This window comes from Anastrepha ludens, chromosome 5 (assembly GCF_028408465.1).
Source record: "Anastrepha ludens isolate Willacy chromosome 5, idAnaLude1.1, whole genome shotgun sequence".
Lineage (NCBI taxonomy): Eukaryota > Metazoa > Arthropoda > Insecta > Diptera > Tephritidae > Anastrepha > Anastrepha ludens.
Genome location: NC_071501.1, coordinates 14349081 through 14370843, shown reverse-complemented (window position 1 = coordinate 14370843; position 21763 = coordinate 14349081). Strand labels below are relative to the sequence as shown.

At 39.9% G+C, this 21763-nt stretch overlaps 1 protein-coding gene across 2 annotated transcripts in view; it reads right to left on the bottom strand.

Annotated features, from left to right (window-relative positions):
• The window catches only part of LOC128863375 (trissin receptor), a 189073-nt gene extending 171288 nt beyond the window's left edge, over positions 1-17785 (bottom strand). For both annotated transcript variants that reach the window (XM_054102503.1, XM_054102504.1), the window contains exon 1: positions 16308-17785. In XM_054102503.1, the coding sequence (XP_053958478.1) occupies positions 16308-17730 (1423 nt within the window). In that variant the 5' untranslated portion in view covers positions 17731-17785. The remainder of the gene's footprint in view (positions 1-16307) is intronic.
• Positions 17786-21763: the final 3978 nt, after the last annotated feature.

Here is a 21763-nt window from a genome sequence, read left to right as displayed (position 1 = left end):
CCCACGCTGTGTGAGATGGCAAACTAGGTGTTGCAGCTAAGAAACATACTAGTTCGAAAGTGATTAGAAGCAGATCAGTGGCAAAGCGACCAATAAAATTTTTATATTGTAAAATATTTGTTTAAATATTCGAATTCACTTTTTTCATTTTAGTAATAGTTAGCATAAAAAAATATAAAAAATATTTGTTTTTTGAAAGTTACTTTAACACTTTTCGTTTGAATTTATTACCCATATTCTATTAAAATTTTTCGGTTAAAAATTAAGTGCCAACGCGATTCAAAAATATTTTCAAACTTTTTCAAACGCTTTCATCTGATCTTAACCTTAGTTCAACTGTTATATTACTCAGGTCAAATAAAAAATAAGTGGTAACGCCACAATTTTTTTTTTGTATACTTTTTCTTTTTCCTCAGAACATATAATATTTCTTTTGATACACATATCCCTATATATAATTATTTCAGTTAATATTTTCATATAAGGAATTGAGTGGCCACGCCACTAAAATTTTTAATTTAAATTTTTAAGCATCTTGCATCTGCTACCTAGTATATCTTGGTGACTTTTTCATAAGTTAATATTATTCCAATAAAAATTGGATGGCAACGCTGGCGAAATTTTTTTTATTGGGTTAAATACCTTAACCCTGTGAACTATTTAATTTAATTTTAAAATTAGTATCTATTTTTCCATTAAGAATTGAGTGGTAATGCCACTAAAAATAATCTTTTTAAATACCTTTCATCTGATTATAACTACTAGGATATTAATAATTAAATATGTTGCTCAGTAGCTTATATTTTTGTCATAAGAAATAGGTGGCAACTCGGTCATAAAAATTATTTTTGGTTGAAGTTTTCTTTTTTTTTCTTATTCTACATTTTGCTGTTTAAGTGCCACACATACCGAAATATTTAATTAACTTTTTTATTTCATTTAAAGAATTTGGTGGCACCGCCACTAAGCATAATTTTTTTCGTGTGCTCTAAAAGATAAATCGTAGTGAATAATTCAAATGCATGAAAATTTCTGTTTTTACAATAAAAATACGTCCCATACAAATAGGTGGCAACTTCATCAAAAATAGAATGTTTAGATTAAAGTTTCATGAAATGGATTTTCTTTCTTAGGGAACGTATTTCACTGTTCCCTTTCATTGTTCCCTTCAAATTACATATAGGTGGCAACACTCGCAAGAATGCTATTCCGTATAGACCTTCCACATTTTAAATGAAATGAGATATGTATATTACAATCGGACACTAGTATTGTTAAACATCTTTGTATTGTTTGTTTTTTTTAATCTTCTAAAATACCTTCGCTTTGATACCTATAGTACAATATTCAAATCAGTTTTGTTATCAACTGATATTTTGCAATGCCATTATTTAGGTGGCGTTGCTATTAAAAGTATTTTTTTATTAAAGTATTTTTTAGACGTCTTAGGTCTGATCCTATATTTTAGTATTCAATATTAATTTCTATTTTTTCCACAAAAAATAGGTGGCAACTCCATCAAAAATTTTTGTTTGGATTAAAGTTTTCTTAAATACCTTTTCCGTGATAATCCTATCCACATCTTCTCTCTCCTTAATTGGCGCTATAACCGCTTACGCGATTTTGGCCGAGATTAACAAAGCGCGCCAGTCGTTTCTTTCTCGTGCTAACCGGCGCCAATTGGACACACCAAGTGAAGCTAAGTCCTTCTCCACCTGATCTTTCCAACGCAGAGGAGGCCGCCCTCTTCCTCTGCTACCACCAGCTGGTACCGCATTGAATACTTTCAAAGCCGGAGCGTTTGTATCCATTCGGACGACATGACCCAGCCAACGAAGCCGCTGGGTCTTTATTCGCTGCGCTATGTCTATGTTGTCGTAAAGCTCATACAGCTCATCGTTCCATCGTCTGCGATATTCGCCGTTGCCAATGTTCAAAGGTCCAAAAATCTTCCGCAGAATCTTTCTCTCGTACACTCCAAGCGTCGCTTCATCGGATGTTGTCATCGTCCAAGCTTCTGCGCCATACGTTAGGACGGGCATGATGAGAGTCTTGTAGAGTGTTAGTTTTGTTCGTCGAGAAAGGACTTTACTGCACAGTTGCCTACTTAGTCCAAAGTAGCACTTGTTGGCAAGAGAGATTCTACGTTGGATTTCAAGGCTGACATTGTTATCGGTGTTAATGCTGGTTCCTAAATAAACGAAGTCTTTTATAACCTCGAAATTATAACTGTCTACAGTGACGTGGGTGCCGATACGCGAGTGCGCCGACTGTTTGTTTGATAACAGGAGGTACTTCGTTTTGTCCTCGCTCACCACCAAACCCATCCGCTTTGCCTCTTTATCCAGTTTGGAGAAGGCAGAACTAACAGCGCGGTTGTTAAGGCCGATGATATCGATATCATCGGCATACGCCAACAATTGTACGCTCTTATAAAATATTGTGCCTGAGCGATTAAGTTCTGCGGCTCGTACAATGCTCTCCAACATCAGGTTAAAGAAGTCACACGACAGCGAGTCACCCTGTCTGAAACCTCGTTTGGTATCAAACGGCTCGGAGAGGTCCTTCCCAATTCTGACGGCGCTGCTGGTGTTGAGTAACGTCATCTTACATAGCCGTATTAGTTTTGCGGGGATACCAAATTCAGACATCGTGGCATACAGGTAACTCCTCTTCGTACTGTCGAATGCAGCTTTGAAATCGACGAAAAGATGGTGTGTGTCGATTCTCCTTTCATGGGTCTTTTCCAAGATTTGGCGTATTGAGAATATTTGGTCGATGGTAGACTTTCCAGGTCTGAAGCCACACTGATAAGGTCCAATCAGTTGGTTGACGGTGGGCTTCAGCCTTTCACACAATACGCTCGCTAGAACCTTATAGGCGATATTTAGAAGACTAATCCCGCGGTAATTGGCACAAATTGCAGGATCGCCCTTCTTATGGATTGGGCAGAGCACACTTAAATTCCAATCAACAGGCATGCTTTCATCCGACCATATTTTGCATAGAAGCTGATGCATGCACCTTACCAGCTCCTCGCGCCATGTTTGAATAGCTCACCCGGCAGTCCGTCGGCGCCTGCGGCTTTGTTGTTCTTTAGCCGCGTTATCGCTATTCTCACCTCGTCATGATCGGGTAGCGGAACGACAATTCCGTCGTCAACGATTGGGGTATCGGGATCTTCACTTTCTCGGTGACATGCGCAGCTGTCACTGTTTAATGAGTTCGAGAAGTGTTCCCTCCATAATTTAAGATTGCTCTGTACGTCAGTTACCAGTTCGCCGTCTTTGTTCTTACAGGAAAACGCCCCGGTCTTAAAACCTTCTGTAAGCCGCCGAACTTTCTGGTAGAATTTTCGGGCGTTGTTCCTGTTGGCCAGCATCTCAAGCTCTTCGCACTCACGTATTTCGGCCTCTAGTTTCTTCTGTCGGATAATACGTCTCTCTTCCTTTTTCAGCTCTCTGTAGCGATCCCACATGGCTCGCGTTGCGCCCGATCGCAGCGTGGATCTATTGTTTTTTCGGGCTCGCCGGAATCCGATTTCTTCTTCGGCGGCGGTACGTAGGGAGCGAGAAATGTTGCTCCATTGCTCGCGCATGCCGGTTTGTTGGGCAGTGCTCTCCGAGAGCAGGAGTGAGAGTCGAGTGGCGAATCTTCTGGCTGTCTGTTGTGATTGCAGCTTTTCGATGTCGAACATTCTTTGCGTAGGTAGATGTACGTTTTTTGCTGCACAAAGGCGGGTGCGCAGTTTGGCTGCAACAAGGTAATAATCCGAGTCGATGTTGGGTCCTCGGATCGTACGTACATCTAATACACTAGAAGCGTGTCTTCCATCTATCACAACATGATCGATCTGGTTTCGCGTTTTTCGATCAGGAGACAGCCAGGTAGCTTGGTGTATCTTTTTATGCTGGAATCTGGTGCTGCAGACTACCAAGTTTCGGGCCCCGGCGAAGTCGGTCAGCCTCTGTCCGTTACCGGATGTTTCGTTGTGCAGGCTGAATTTTCCGACTGTGGGACCAAAAATTCCCTCCTTGCCCACCCTGGCGTTGAAGTCGCCAAGCACGATTTTTATGTCGTGGCGGGGGCAGCGCTCATAGGAACGTTCCAAGCGCTCATAGAAGGAATCTTTGGTCGCATCGTCCTTCTCTTCCGTCGGGGCGTGGGCGCAAATTAGCGAGATGTTAAAAAATCGCGCTTTGATGCGGATTATTGCGAGACGCTCGTCCACCGGAGTGAACGACAGTACTAGGCGACGAAGTCTCTCTCCCACAACAAATCCGACACCGAGTTTGGGCTCCTTTACATGGCAGGAGCCATGTAAACACACCTTACGGGTGTTCGGAAGCTACGCAGAGGATACGTGGGCTAATCCCGGACGTTGTGAGCTGCCTGAACCATATGCAGAAGAATCGTCCTGGCCACTCCCAAGTGAATGGCGATCAGTAACTTTCCCCACTTGCGTGGACTTCTACACATGGAACCATCCTCCAATCCTATCCACATAGTAATATGAAATTCAATTCCGTAATTATTTAATATTTCTCTATAAAGAATTTGGTGGCAGCACCACTAAAAAAAAATTTTCTTCGCCTGATTATATATATTGGTGTTTCATTTGAATACGTTAAAGTTTCTATTTTTTCATAAAAATTAGGTGGCAACTCTTTCCAAAAAGTATTTGCTGTCAGAGTGCATAAGCTAAGAAGCCAAAGTGTCGAAAAAGCGGCTTCAAAATTTTAAATTTACTATTCTTCGCTAAGTTAAAGAAAAGTAAAGATTTCATTTAATGAGATACAGTTAACTGATAGAGCCATGAATTTTTACATACACCCAAAGATGAGGTTCTGCGCATTTCTATAATACTTATCTCCGAATTTTTTGTTCCTTGAATTATACACTCTTGCAGAATTATTTTTGCAACCTTCAGAAGCAATTTTTACAAATTTTTTACAAAATTTTTTTTTAACTAGATTTTTTTATATCCAATACGAACTAGTTCAGTAAATGGTGTATGGTAAAAAGCTGATGTAAAGATGGACTAGTTATTTACTATAATCCGTTGTTCTTGATACTGAGCTTTCGAATGAGAATAACACTTCGTGGAACAACGCCATGCTGAAAATAGCAGTTACTAGCACTGGCGAAAAGACGAACAAGTTGAGTTACAAAGTGAACTGGTACTAGACTAGTACAGAGCCGGTAGATTCTATAGTTGGATATTCTAACAAGTCTTTTCGATGGCAAATTACATGCTTGCAATTATAGCATTTTGAGGCGGTAAATTTTGCATAGTTCATTACTCATACTACAACACCTCGGTGAGGGCTTCCCATCCGTTTGCTGTAGATTGCAATGCATTTTGTTGTGGTTTATGGTTACCTGCTGCAAATTGTCTTCTACAACCAAATGGACTATTCATTTATTTTATCGTTGTTTTTGTCCTTGTTTTTGCTTCGCATTGCGCCTGCACTAATTACTGAACCGGCAATCGCCATAAACAAGCTTGTACTTATGTGAGCCCCTAAGTATGTATAAACGCATGTATAATTGATATTTCCGGTAGCCAACAGTGCAGCCAGTGAGGGTGTAACAATTATCATGTAACTATCAGACTCTAAATACGCAGGCGGATGTGTAGCATATGCAAGTGTGTAATCGAATATATGTATGTGCATTTGTATGCGCTCAAGTGCATTTGTGTGAATTGCATGGTTCTTATGTTTGTATTAGTTAACATATTGTTGTCCCAAGTGCACTTGGGTAAAGTGAGAATGTGTGCGCCAGTCCGTAAAGGAGCTCATACTTAGATGGTAATGATTAGTGCCGCAAAGCGAAGCAGCAAAGCAGGAGGATAATTACAAGCACCACACAAACAGTCACTCCAGATATGCATACAAATAAAGGGTGAAGCAAGAACAAGTTAATTTTGAATAATAGTAAAAAATAGGGAGTAAATGAACACTTTGCAAAATATAAATTTGTTGAGATAAAAATTGCTCCGTTTGCGAGCTAAACTCGCATTGACTCGATTTTTTCAGTCTTCATGCCGACTTTAATTTTTTGGTCGAATTTTGTCGTATAGTAGAAAAAAAAAATTTTTATTTCTCCGTATATCAGCGTTTGTACGTAGACGGTGCATTCTGCGAATTTAATTTCTCATCACTACTTTTGATATCTCGCACTTTATACTAGAAAATGGTGGTTGCATTTATTTTCTTCTTTTGAACGGCGTGCGGCCAGCAGCAACACAATTTTTAATGCTTGGTGCCTAAACAATTTTTTTAGTTTTTTTTTTTGGTTTTGTTTCTTTTTTTTCGTGGTTATTAGTTATTTATTTATTAATTATTTATTAATCCATAGAACAATGTAGGATCCTTTTGTTACATCGATTTTCGACAAAGTAGTTTCTTTTTTGTTGTTTTGATTAAAAATTAAAATAACAAACAAGAAAAACTAAAACGCAAAAAATTATAAAAATAAAAAATCAATAAATTATTAATAAACAAAAATTTTTTAAATATCGAAAACTTCACTTCGCAACTCAATATGCTATAATTTCCAATCAGTTTACTAAAATTTGTTCAGCTATCAGTCCAGCCAAAGAAAAATAAAATTAAAAAAAAATGTGTTAAAAATATGTTCGTAACGGCACGCATTTGACTGAGATTGGTTGCACCAAAATCTAATTATAAACATTTAGATATTTTTCTCAACTTAATTCATTGAGTGTGCAATTTTTAAGGTAAGGTTTAAGCTGAATATAAATTTTCTAAAACCTTTACTGACCTGACCTCTATCGCTTATCCATCAGTCCAACATCACACTTTGTTGGGTACCCGGCCACTCTGAAGGGTTGAAGTAGAGGAAAATAAAAGAGCGGATAAGTGTGCAAGGAAAGGCTCTGAGCTTGTTCTCAGCGGATGTTAGAGGGCATAAGCATTCCTCTAAAGAAACTGTACTGAAGATGGTATCTAATTACTAACTGCAGGGTCTCAAAAGCGCTTTAGCCAAAACTTAATCTTTAAAGGGCAAAATTTCTGCTTGGATTCAATAGATCAACTTCCAGCACCCTCACAGGTGTTATAACGGGTCACTGCGTTATTCATACCCTAGCAAGTAGAATGGGTGTACCTCTCAATGACTTCTGCAGGAGTTATGGAGAAGAAGAAAAATTTCATCTCGGAGCCGTCAGTGAATATAGAGATGCCTGCTTCGGTGCAGATTTGTTCCTAGTTCAAATCCTGCCTATTTAGCAAGACCCTCAAACTCCTGTTTGCGGATAGAGAACTCTCCGACCCTCAAACTCTTCAAACTCCTGTTTGCGGATAGATAACTCTCCGAAGTTCAGAGAAGTACGGTATTTACTACCCTAAAATGCTACAGCGTCGCTTGAGAGATTGACTCTTTTAACCTGATTAGACTTTGAGCTGAGATGGAATTAACGTAAAAGTCGAAGGGAGGTAAGTACAAAATGATATTCAGAGCAGCACTGAGACCAATACTGAACCTCAAAAATACAAAATTTCTGCTTGGATTTCACAGATCACTTGCTTACTGCACTATTGGCACCCAAGCCAGTAGAATGGGTATAACTCATAATGACCTCAGCAGTAGTTGCGGAGATGAAGAAGAAATTGAGTCGGTAAAACACCTCTTCAGGGAATGTATAGCACTTCAAAGGCGCTCCAAATATCTTGGCGATTATTTCTGTGAAGACCTGGGAGACTAGACGGACTAGTTACTTTCTTAAAAAAGATCTAAGTGGTTTAAGAAACTTAGTTAGATGATGGAAAACTAATGCAAGTACATATTACAATGAGGAAGCACAATTAGAGATGCAACCTGGCTAACGTAACCTCTTGCCAGCCTTAATTGCTACTGGATTACCTACTTTAAATCGATTTTCATGTGTACCCTTCCAAAAGGTGAAATTCGCTGATCCAATCGATTGCTAGCTGACACCACCCAAGCAACTGAAAATTCCATTAAAAATTGATTTTTGATGAGTTTTGTCAGATTTCTAGAAGCAAATATAATATCATTCAGGGTCATGACTTTTATATCCTCCTACTAAATATAATCACTGATCTGCGCAATTATTTAAATTAAGATTTCTGAAAGTCCAAACAGAGAAGTAGTAATAGAGGGATTTATCATTTGAGAATGCGATTTGATCGATGAGACTATTGGATATCTTAGGCGAATAAACTGAGATTTTTATACAAACTTTGCAAGAGACTACTCGTGAAATGCTGAATTGTCCACCAGGCGCATCCAAGAGTTCCTGAATATAACTTCTGTTTAACGTCAAAGTATTGAGAAATAACTAATAGTAAAACTTTTAATTGATGCTTTGTTCTTAAACCGGACTTGGGCACACAAAATAAAAATATGGAAGCTAAATATTTGGAGTTCATTGAAACACTTTAAATTACATTTTTCTAAAAATTAATGTGCTTGGACTGAGTTGCATATCCTTTGTCAAAGCTATCAAATTCAAATCGGAAAGCATTATACAATTACAGGCATCCGAAGTGATATCAACTAATGATATAGAGGGGTAAACACTTAGTTCTTAAGATGGTAAAAAGCAAAAGTTAGGCTCACAAAATGTTTGCGAAAATTTGCTCATAGTAGACTCGGTTGACGCTTTAAGTGAATAATTTCATTCTGCGCAGCTACTATTATTATCTATCTTGAAGAACTCGCGTATGGTGAGACCTTTCGAAGTCACATAAATGCGTGACTCAAGCAGAAACTTGTGATTGGACCACCTTGTGTCGACTTATATAAGTAGACACATACTGTAGAACACAACTGTAGACACAAAACTATGCATCCAAATATGCTCTTGCTTGCTTTGTAAATACACAAACACATGTTTATCTTTGATTGCATGATTATTTACTTGTTGTACAAAGTAGAAGTATTTATACCTCTTGCCTGCATTGCTGTGGGCGTCAAAATTGTGTTGATGGCTTGTCAAAGTGCTGCCCATTTGGTGGCAAAATGTTTGCATCTAATTGCTTGTAATTTCATTTGAAAATAAAAATAAGTGGAGCGAAATATTTAGAAAATAAGAGGAAGAACACAAATGAGTATTTCAATGCTCACATAAATACATCGTAGGGTTAGGACATTTAAAAAAAATACTTCCGAAATGGCATGATAGAAGATTGATGGTATGGTACAAGAAGAGGGCTGCCGTATATTCCATGTGCTGGTACGGCAGTGCAGCCTAATGAGCTATAGCCAAACTCGCAAGCGGCGAATCTTACTCGATAACTTTGTTATTGCTTTCGCATGCAAATTTTTCGTCAAGTTAATCGAGAACAGAAATAGCGAGCGGGGAAATGGCGAATAGAAGAGGCTTAATATCAAATTAGCAATGTCCATATATCGGGTGGCTTTTTAACTGCATGAGAAGAATCAATATCGATAACTATGCTTTGAGAGCTGAGAATGACAAAATGTGTTGACATTTCTGTTATGCAAGATTTGGCAAGTCATCATGCATCCTTCAACGCCAGAGCAACGCTTCCAAGTTGTGGATATTTACTATGAAAAAAATAAATCTGTCCGCAAAGTTCCTTGCTTGCACTGGTGCCATCGTCGATGCTTATTTCTTCAGTCTTTCGAAATGAAGAAAGAGCTGCCGTTACGTTGAATGACGAGCGCTATCGAGACATCCTGGCTGAATTTTTTCGTTTCCGAAATTAGTCAGCTAAACATCGATGACATTTGGTTCGAAGGCGCAAATTGCCATACCGCACTCATAACAATCGATTCATTGCAATATTCAAGCCATTATTGACGCTATACGGCCAGATTTATTGGAAAAAGTAGTCAAAAATTAGACTAATCGAATGAACCATGTAACTCGTAGCCGCGGCAGACATATGCCGGAAATTATATTAAAAAAATAAATGCCATAATAATGAAATTATCTACCAGATTATATTAAAGAAAATTCATTTGAACAATATTTTTGCTTTGTATTAGCATTTCCAGTTCTCAAACTCTCAAAAAAAAAACACCCCACATATATAACTCTTGAACCCCAAAATGCAATCAAAGGTTTCACAAAACTCGGATGCTTACTTAAGTTCGAAAATTTGTTTAGTGCGTGGCCACACCGTTGGAGGGGTTAGATCAATGTGTGGTTTGATACATTTCTAAAAAACAATATTTATATTACTATTATATCATTCAAGCCGTACACCCTTATATTACAGTGTAATCCACGTATTCAGTGCAGAAAAATTTCCTATGATTGTGAGCAGGGTTGCAAAGTTCAAGCCATTTGAGTTTGAGCTAATGTGGAAAACCCAGCTTTGTTACACGCACTTCTTCGAGCTGTTAGTCATTTTTATTTTTTATTTAATAGCTTTTTCAGAAAGAGCTTTGAGCTGCGCTTGGAAATCCCTGTATGCAAAATAATTTCATATTAGAACTGAAATAAATCTTGACCACAGAACGCACGGCTAGTTGATTTTCAGAATTGCACGGCTGCCTCAAATGTGTAAATGGCGAGAGAGCAAAAGAGACAGATGAACCTTTCGACATTCTCACTCTTAGAAATCTTAAAAATAAAAAAAAGTGCTTGTACACATAACAGAAGTGAAACTTTCAGGGCAGACAAAGAAAGAGAGAGAGACCCGAGAGACAATGAGAGAGAGAGAGCGAAAGAAAGAATATATATCTAAATAAATTCACAACATTTGCGGAGAATACAAATAGACAAAATTTACAAAAAACGGAGAAGGGTCGACCGGTGTAGGTAAACGCCGGACACAAACCGTGGCAACAACGCGCACTACTCCGAGCGTTTATTACCCGTACAAACTCAGCTATTCCAGCAATCCGACAACGGAATGGATAGCACTTTATAGTACGCACAAGCACTTGCCCGGAAACGGAAATAAGCACCAAAAAGTAGGCACCAGGAAAAAAAACGCAAAAAAATTGGGACCAAAAAACGCCTCAAACAGTAGGCACCAAGGAAATATAACGCCAAAAAGTAGGCACCAAAAATATATTTCCTACAAGTTTGCACCAACAAACAAGCGCCAAAAAGTAGGCAGTGTTATTTCTCACTAGAAATTAGCAACCACAAGGAAAAACTCAGGAAAAATAGCCTAAAGTGTATCTAAGATATATATAAAGTATAGCTCTCTCTCTCCTTTTCCTCTACGTTATATCTATTTTCTCTCACGCGGAACGCAAATGCCCTAAACGTTGCATGGCGTTGAAATTCTACTCTTCATTCTCGCTCGTCCATCGACGCCTAAGAAGGTTAACTTCAAAAATAAAACTAAAATAAATAAGTTCTGGCGCATACACTTATGTTAGTTGTTCGGTAGAACTCCTTCTCCGACTTGAGTTGTCCGTCTTGATGCTTCTCCACAAATGGAGATATCTACAACTTAAAGTCATCTCCAAACGGCTTATGCTTTTTTATGAGGATTTTTTCAGGGCATAAATAAACTCGGAGGTTTGCCATTGCCTGCTGAGGGTTAGCCGCTGTAAAAAAAACCCTTTCTATCATTTTTTGTTGCATGCACGGATATTCAAACCTACGACCTCCCGAATGGCAGTCACGTACCAAGCAATTCGACTACGGCGGCTGCCATTAGAACTCTTAAGCGTCATAATATTGGTACAGCTTTTTGTGACGTGATCAAGTTTTTGTCGGCAAGTAATGTCTTTCGCTCCGAAACATGAGCGGCTTTTCTTTCTTTAGCAATCGACGAGATAAAAACCAGGTGGAGTTGATAATCATTCAAAAAAAATTGTAACTTGAAAAAGAGGAAAGTTTTAAGTTTAAAAAGAGCACCGTAGCACCCGCTCCGCCGTGATGAGATATTTTTGATGCATCTCTACCTTGGAAAATAAGAAGCAGTCGAAGTAGAAATCAATATCGGGACCAAAGGATGGATATGACAAACTAAGACTTACCTCTTTCGCTAAAAATTTTGTCATAATGGGCGAGGATTGGTCTGGCGCATGCTTGAGGTTCACGACGAGTTCAAAAAACCCACACAAAACTATACAGTAGGATATTCAGTCAGTTTGATAAAAAATTGATTTATCATGAATGATGCTTCGCAGCTCGCAATACATCTTCGCTCTTGTTAGCCGCTTCCAACTCTTTTCTACCTGTTACTAGACTTTGTGCATAAGTCTTAGGGTTATGTTATGTTCAAATATCCAAGCCTCATCTCTAGTACAGGGCCGTCGAGGTAAATCCGGAAAACATTTCGAAAGCTCTGGAGCAGGAGCGTTACGTCTAAAACCGCTAATAAAGGGACATATTTTTAGTGTATTGTCTCCTGATTGACATTGGAGTGCCGGAGTAAGTGCTAGTGAAACGATGAGCCGAGAGCAGGACAGAAGAGCTGCGATACTAGAGTCACTTCGTGCAGGAAAAAGCCCTAAAGAGATAATTGAGTGGTTTGGCTACAAAAAAACGCAACCCTGGATTGACCGCGTGGCTGCTGGAAGAGAATATGTGTTTCAGCAGGACTCCACACCTGCTCACAAGGCAAAGAAGACTCAGGCTTGGCTCCAGAACAACCTACCCTACCACTGGTCACCAGATTTTTGGTCACCTTCAAGCCCAGACTGCAATCCTCTTGATTATTACGTGTGGGGCACAGTTGAAGCAAAAGTTAACGCGCTTGGGTGAGAACTTCCTACCCCTTTTCTCGATATCACAGAAAATCACTTATAAACCACTATCTAAATGTCCTATGAACATCAGGCTTCCACTGGAACTTAAATAAGATTCCCTCTTTCCAGACCTATAATACCCTGCGCTTCTACTGCGGAGATGCTTGCCTCTTATATGACGAGTTCCCAGGTGATGGATCGGAGAATACTCTGCAAATATGCAGGTCAGGTGGGAAATAGGTAAAATACCACTCGCAGACCAAAACAAGCAAAACTCCAACAAGTGCTGATATGTAGATTCTAGCAACAAGCTGGGGCAGCACCTACTTGTTTAATATTTGACTTGCTAACGAATCGTAATCGACGCCCTATGCTCCTAGTAGGAGTTAAGAAACCTATATGTATATTAAGTAATAGAGAAATCGAAGACGTCTCTGATGGCTATACTGCAAATAAAATTCCAGAATTGTTTGAAGAGCTGCATTAAGCGCTGGCATGAGTGTGTTGCAATTGATGGGAAGTACAATACTTCTTCTTCTTCTTAATTGGCGCGATAACCGCTTACGCGATTTTGGCCGAGTTTAACAAAGTGCGCCAGTCATTTCTTTCTCGTGCTAACTGGCGCCAATTGGACACACCAAGTGAAGCCAAGTCCTTCTCCACCTGATCTTTCCAACGCAGAGGAGACCTTCCTTTTCCTCTACTATGTACCACCAGCTGGTACCGCATCGAATACCCTCAAAGCCGGAGCGCTTGTATCCATTCGGACGACATGACCCAGCCAACGTAGCCGCTAGATACTTATTCGCCGCACTCTGTCTAAGCCGCTGTAAAGCTCATACAGCTCATCGTTCCATCGTCTGCGATATTCGCTGTTGCCAACGTGCAAAGGTCCAAAAATCTTACGCAGAATCTTTCTCTCGAACAGTCCAAGCGTCGCTTCATCGGATGTTGTCATCGTCCAAGCTTCTGCGCCATACGTTAGGACGGGCATGATGAGAGTCTTGTAGAGTGTTAGTTTTGTTCGTCGAGAGAGGACTTTACTGCTCAGTTGCCTACTTAGTCCAAAGTAGCACTTGTTGGCAAGAGAGATTCTACGTTGGATTTCAAGGCTGACATTGTTATCGGTGTTAAGGCTGGTTCCTAAATAAACGAAGTCTTTTACAACCTCGAAATTATAACTGTCAACAGTGACGTGGGTGCCGATACGCGAGTGCGCCGACTGTTTGTTTGGCAAGACAGGAGGTACTTCGTTTTGTCCTCGTTCACCACCAGACCCATTCGCTTTGCCTCTTTATCTCCAGTTTGGAGAAGGCAGAACTAACAGCGCGGTTGTTAAGGCCGATGATGTCAATATCATCGGCATACGCCAACAATTGTACGCTCTTATAAAATATTGTGGCTGAGCGATTAAGTTCTGCGGCTCGTACGATGCTCTCCAACATCAGGTTAAAGAAGTCACACGACAGCGAGTCACCCTGTCTGAAACCTCGTTTGGTATCAAACGGCTCGGAGAGGTCCTTCCCAATTCTGACGGCGCTGCTGGTGTTGAGCAACGTCATCTTACATAGCCGTATTAGTTTTGAGGGGATACCAAATTCAGACATCGCGGCATACAGGTAACTCCTCTTCGTACTGTCGAATGCAGCTTTGAAATCGACGAAAAGATGGTGTGTGTCGATTCTCCTTTCGTGGGTATTTTCCAAGATTTGGCGTATTGTAAATATTTGGTCGATGGTAGACTTTCCAGGTCTGAAGCCACACTGATAAGGTCCAATCAGTTGGTTGACGGTGGGCTTCAGCCTTTCACACAATACGCGCCATGTTTGGATAGCTCAGCCGGCAGTCCGCCGGCGCCTGCGGCTTTGTTGTTCTTTAGCCACGTTATCGCTATTCTCACCTCGTCATGGTCGGGTAGCGGAACGTCAAATCCGTCGTCGTCGATTGGAGTATCGGGATCTTCACATTCCCGGTGACATGCGCAGCTGTCACTGTTTAATAGGTTCGAGAAGTGTTCCCTCTATAATTTGAGATTGCTCTGGATGTCAGTCACCAGTTTGCCGTCTTCGTTCTAACAGGAAAACGCCCCGGTCTTAAAACCTTCTGCAAGCTGTAAATTCTGATAGAATTTTGGGGCGTTGTTCGTGTTGGCCAGCATCTCAAGCTCCTCGCACTCACGTATTTCGGCCTCTCGTTTCTTCTGTCGGATAATACGTCTCTCTTCCTTTCTCAGCTCTCTGTAGCGATCCCACATGGCTCGCGTTGCGCTCGATCGCAGCGTAGCTCTATAGGCGGCATCCTTTCTTTCTGCGGCAGCATGACATTCCTCGTCGTACCAATTGTTTTTTCGGGGTCGCCGGAATCCGATTTCTTCTTGGGCGGCGGTACGTAGGGAACGAGAAATGTTGCTCCATTGCTCGTGCATGCCGGTTTGTTGGACAGTGCTCTCTGAGAGCAGGAGTGAGAGTCGAGTGGTGAATCTTCTGGCTGTCTGTTGTGATTGCAGCTTTTCGATGTCGAACATTCTTTGCGTAGGTAGATATACGTTTTTGCTGCGCAGAGGCGTGTGCGCAGTTTGGCTGCAACAAGGTAATGATCCGAGTCAATGTTGGGTCCTCGGATCGTACGTACATTTAATACACTAGAAGCGTGTCTTCCATCTATCACAACATGATCGATCTGATTTCGCGTTTTTCGATCAGGGGACAGCCAGGTTGCTTGGTGGATTTTTTTATGCTGGAATCTAGAAATTAAAAAAAAAAGTACTCAAGAACGCTCACAGGCTAAGTTCTCTTCCTGAGCCAAGAAACGCATGCAGATAGCGCAGAAAAAATGCAAAAAAAAGGGAAATTTCCTTCCTTGAAGAGCTTGTAGACTCATACTTAAAAAAGTGTTTACCCATTTAGAACGCGTTGGTATTGGTTAACCTAAGGATGCAATAAAACAATATGTCAGACATAAAGGGTTTTTAATAAAAGGTGTTATTTTAATATTCAAAGAAAAATGCTATTTTTTAATATAAATGATCGGATGTTTATTTCATTGTAAAGAAGAAGGTTACTAGTGGAAAATAACATCAGGCAAATGATCACCACGACCACACTTACAAGAAAATATCCTTTTCATGAAATTTATGTCCTCGATAGCCTCACGAATTCCATCTTTGGGGTCTTGAATCGACACTGGGCTGTTGGCGTAGATCTTCTCTTTCACGTGGCCCCAAAGAAAAAAGTCACAAGGTGTTAATTCACAGCATCTCGGTGGCCAATTGTCATCACCTCTTCGAGAGATAGCATGATCCGGAAACTTTTCCCGTAAAAGATCAGTCGTTTCGTTGCTTGTGTGGCACGTAGCGCCAATAACACCTGTTATTGGTCAACCCTATATATGGAGTTTTCCAATAAACTGCGTCCTGTTTCGTTCAATATGTAGTAAATATATATAAAGTAATAATGTAAAAAATTGTAGTATTTTTTAGTTACTTAGAAGTATTAGATCACTAAAAACCAAGCCTCACTCATCCTATTAAAATGTCCCATTTTGCAATACAGAACCTCGACTAATGATAATTTTAAGTATTTGTTTTTATATATTTGTTTCAAATGCTAACTCCATAAATGCTTTCAACTCACCGAAAAAACAGCAACAAAACACCAACGTATACAGTGTTATGAATATTATTCGTACATCTATGCGATCGAAAATATACTCGCGATCTTTCTCCTCCTCCAACGCGTCGCTGTTGTTAAAACTCATATCACTACCATTGAAACTGCCGTTACTCCAAGCCAATCTACCAATTGCATCGAAACTGTCATTAGCATTGGTAAAGCTCATATTTTGCATTTTGCTCCAAGCGTCGCTATCAAGCGGAAGTTGAGGATCAGCATCCGCATAGTCGCTTATAGTTTCACTAAGAGTCGCCACCACTGCTGACAGTGCAGTCGCTGCGGTGGCATTACACAGCGCCAGCAATGTGGAATTTAAAATGAATGACGTCAATACGCCAAAATTTAGTGTTGTTGCTTTTGAGATGCTTTTAGCCACACTCGGTTGCATTGTTGCATTTATTTTGGCGTTTTCACTTTGACTTTCTATTTTCATTGTGCGCTTAAAGTAGCTTGGACGCTTGAGTGAGAAATGTTTTCTTCTTCCTCTTTTTCTGCGTCTCATACTTCCACTATCGCTGTGCATTTTATTGCCAAAGCCACCATCAAGCGCACCATTAGTGCCACAACGACTAGTCGACATTTTTACACCGACTGTGTGACTCAACAATGGCTGCGCTACAAGCGTTGGTGGTGGTCGTGGTAGTGGTGATGTTTGCAGTTGTAGTGGTGGTAATGGCAGGAGCTCAGTGCAACTGGATGTTGATGTTGTTTTTCTTGTTCCTGCTGGTCCCTTAAGCAATGCGGACTCGCGTGTCGAAATTGCCGCCACTGATAATGCAGCCGCTGACGTGGCGGTGCGTGTGGTAGGTATTGTGTTGCAAGCCATTGGCAACTGAAATTGTGAGCTGAGAGATTCTTCATTATCATGGCGTTGTTCATAATTCATGACATGCTGGCATGAAGTATTGTTGTTATTGAAAGTATGCATGTTGCTGGCATCATTCACTTTCATTTCACATACATTTCGTGTTCCTCTTACTGTTGTTGTTGCTGTCGCTTGCTGCATGTTGTTGACATAGTTCATCTCACCATTTAACCTCAATAGTCGTTGTCCGTTGTGCAGCTCACCCGCGTTACCACAAAAACTGTTTATATCATTGTCGTTGTTGTTGTTCTTGTTGTTGGCCTTCTGCTTGGCTCGCCACAACACATTTTGTTGATTAAAATTTCCAAGCATTGCGTGCCTTAAATACTTATGATCACCGCTTGCAGGGACGCGCTTATTTTGATTATCTTGATTGCTTAATTTTGACGTCGTTGTTGCTGTATCTCTCTCTGTCGCTGACGCTGTCAGTGTCATTGTTACTGCGCTGCTTTCCGCATTTCCCACAAGCATTTTTGACTTTGCGGCTTTCGACGTTTGCTCAGTTGCAGTCACTGGCATTATTACATTGTTTATGTCTGCACTTTAGCTACTGCTGTTGTTGTTGCTGTTTCAGTTATGCTGTAATAATACGAAAATTGAAATTAATGTTTGTCATGTTTCGTAAAATTTTAGCTATCAAATTAAAATATATAAAGTATTAATAAAAGTTAATAAAGACACCCTTCTGAATATCTTTAGAACTTTACATATAAGTACAGTGAATGTAAAAATTGCTCTTTAAAAGTGATACTCTGACTTTTCACAAAATTACGTAAATATAAAGGGTGGTTAAGTCTTAAGGGCCGATGTTGAATGTGAACCACACCTAAACGTCAAGTTTTTTTCAGCATTTTATTTCATATTTTTCAATCTCAGACTAATTCAATTTGAACTATGGAAAGATACAAAACCGATCAACGCGTTAAAGTTATTCAGGCTTATTATGAAAACGGGCGTTCAAATCAAAATGCATATCGGCACTTCGTGATTTTTTCGGGCAATTTAATCGTCCAAATGTGCGTATAATCGGAAAAATTGTGCAAAAGTTTGAGCAAACCGAGTCTGTAGGAGATGTGAAAACACCAGTGCATGCTCGTACAGCTCGTACTGCAGAAAATATTGCTGCTGTTCGCGATAGTGTGGTTGAAGAGCCGTCCACCTCAACTCGTCGACGTGCCCAACAATTGCACCTCTCACGCTAGTCGTTGATGAACGTTATGCATAAAGACTTGCATTTACACGCTTACAAGGTGCAATTGACTCAAGAACTAAAGCCTCTTGACCATTTCAAGCGTCGTCAATGGTCAGAATGGTGGCAGGAAATGGCAACAGTGAATGACCAATTTTCGAAGAAAATCATCTTCAGTGGCACATTTTTTCCTCAGTGGATTCGTAAATAAGCACAATTGCCGCATTTGAGCGAATGAAAATCCAAGAGTGATTGCCGAAAAACCAATGTACCCACAAAGAGTAACTGTTTGGTGCGAAGAGTAACTGTTTGGTGCGCCCTTTATTATTGGATGTTCCACTTTCATTTGGGACTTGAACAGCTCAAATCACAAAGCGGCTCCATGTCAGGGACTTCACAGATTTCAGAAATTTTTCCAAAAATAGGCTTGAATATAAGACCAAGTAGAAAATTAGTTTATTTTTAAGCTTAAGTATAGTAAAAAGTAGACGAAAACCTTTTGAAAAAATGCTTATACAATAATCCTGAGATTTATTTAGTGCTGAGTGCATAGAGTTTTTTCAAGTGAAATATCTTCGATTCATTTTGGCATTTTTATAACTTTTTAATGACGAAAAATATTGTATTAAAAAGTTTATTAACTAATTAAAATATTATAAAAAACATTAAAAAAAAAAAATCTAGCTTTTTATTAAAATTTTGGAGTTTTTATTTCTTTTTTTTTTTTGTTAGTTTTAAAAAATACACCGCATAAAGCAGTTTCTCATTGGTTTTTTATTAATAGCTGAGACTATATATACTATAGGCATTACTGACAAGTTTCAAAACGGGATCTCCATAACTTTGCTGAGTTTTTCTGAATATATTCTAATATGCATAGCGAGACAGTGAAACTGGGCATTACTGAGTACCTGATGATTTTTTTATTCTTCGAAAGTTTTTGGAGTACCAATCCTTTCCTTATTTATTTTTTTTTTTCAATTTTGATTACTTTTAAACAAAAAACTTTATACAAAATTTAGAAAAACTCTACAATATAATTTTTTGTCATTTAAATCTCAATTTTTAAAGAATTTGCGCATGACTTATAAAATTTTAGTACGACAAGTGCAAAGTTTATGTGACTAGAAAATTGCTGGGATTTTAATTTCTCCGATGGCTTTTGCACTTTATTCTACATGAAAATGAATTTCCTGAAAAAGAAAATGCGTAGGAGCGTTGCAAAAAAATTGAAACGAATCAACTCCAGTTGCCACCCCTAGATCTCTTCTGCAAATACTAAGCGGCCTGCTCCGCTTTAAGGCTCAAAGCGAGCTCACAATGGAGGACTGCCACACATGGACATTCAACCATCTTAGACTCCCAGACGGATATACCCAGTGACTGTGATTATCACCCTCCCATTCTTTGCTTCGAAAGGAATTTCCTAATGAAAATCTCTTCTAGACTGGAATGGCTCGAAGGATATGCAACACCCAACACACCCGCTTAGATCTACACAGATAGATCTAAAATGGACATCGGTGCAGGAACAGGGTTATTTTGCGAAGAGCTTTCTATAAGTGAATCCTTTAAACTACCGGATCACTGCAGTGTTTTTCAAGCGGAAATAAACGCTATTCACGAAGTCTTAAAATGGCTAAAGATAAACAGAATATCATCAACGGATATCTGCATTCCAAACAACATCAAAGAGTGCCTTACATTGTCGCTAATCTCTTAATGGGATGGCTAAATAGTATCTTATGCTGGGCTCCAGGCCACTGTGATATACCAGAGAACTGTAGGGCTGATCAACTTGCAAGAGAAGGTACCTGTATGCCAAGCATAAGTAGTTTTATGGAGATACCTCTCGCAATTTGTAAGCTTCTCATTAAGGGCGCACTAATCAGTTCTGCAAATCAAAGATGGATTAGCGCTAACACCTGTGAAATTGCCAAGCAAAGATGGCCAAGGCTAAATCTACTCTCTATTCTGTCCAAGAATATTATAAAACTGAGTAGACTTCAAATCAGGACCTTAGTAGGGGCCCTCACAGGACATTGTCTCATAGGAAATCATGCAAAGAGATTAGGCGTTTACATGTATGATTTCTGTCGTAGCTGCTGAAATGAGGAGGAGTTGGAAACAATTCAACACCTTTTTTGCACATGCCCAGCTCTAGCCAGAAGCAGGAACCGATTTTTAAAATCCTACTTCTTAACGAATATAGATAATCTATACATTTTAGGTATCAACAACCTTTTACGCTTTGTCAAAAGCTTAGGATGGTTCAGTATGGAGAGGAAAATGTAGCCCAGCCTCCGCGACTCACAACGGACCCATTTCGTTGTCTAAGTGGCATCGTTGTCTCTATGTGCGATGCAGCTGCTAAACCTAACCTACCCTAACTCCAGTTGTACCCCTTTGATCAAACTTTTTTTTTTTTTGTATATTTTTGTGGCAGTTAAGTTGGGTTAAAACTGCCTCCCCACCGTTACTACGTGTGTAGTGATTCCAATAAAAATATCCCTCCTCTTCTTCAGGGCCCCCGGGACTGCTTCCGCATGGATTCAAAGTAGAAGTGCAAGACGGCATCCTAAGAAGTACACATTCACTCACTCACCCTGCGTCCAGGGTCGCCTGTTTTGAAAAACCTATGCTTAATGATTTTCAACATAAGTTTCCATTTCACGCCTCTTTTTTCGGATAATATCCTCAACGAAATTTGCGGTGGCATTCCATTTTTCTTCGACGATCATCATTTTGTCGATTATTTCTTCAGGTGTAAATACACCAATAGCCCGTTGCAGACTTGTTCTCTCTATGTACCACCTCTCGCATTTAAAGAAGGTGTGCTCCACATCATTGTATTTGATATCGCCATTAACGCATTTTGGCAGGTTCACCTTTCTCGTTCGCTACAAATACTTGCGAAAGGACCCATGTCCGGGCAAAAACTCTGTGAGGTAATAGTTAACCTCACCGTGCTTTCTTTCTACCCACTTCTTTACATCGGGTATTACTCGCGCTGTCTATTTACCGTACCGCTCAGAGCTCCATTTTGCCTGCCAAAGCATGAGCATTTGAATTCTAATGTCAGTGAAGCATGGTCCTGGGATTCCTGAGATTTGTGCTCCATCTCCGTTTGCGCTCTTGTGCTAAAATATCTATAGTGATGGTTCCGCTGATAACTAAAACCGCTGCTTCTGCTACTACTGTTCGCAGGTGCAATCACCGATAGTAAAGTTTTTCGCCCGCATTGTACCCTTAGCAAATCTACAAATATTTCGTATCCGTATAGAGGAATCAAGTTCGCTAGCTCTGAGTTGGACCTCTAAGGTTTGCCATGAGCTTAGTTTACATGCCGCTTACTTTGGCAGC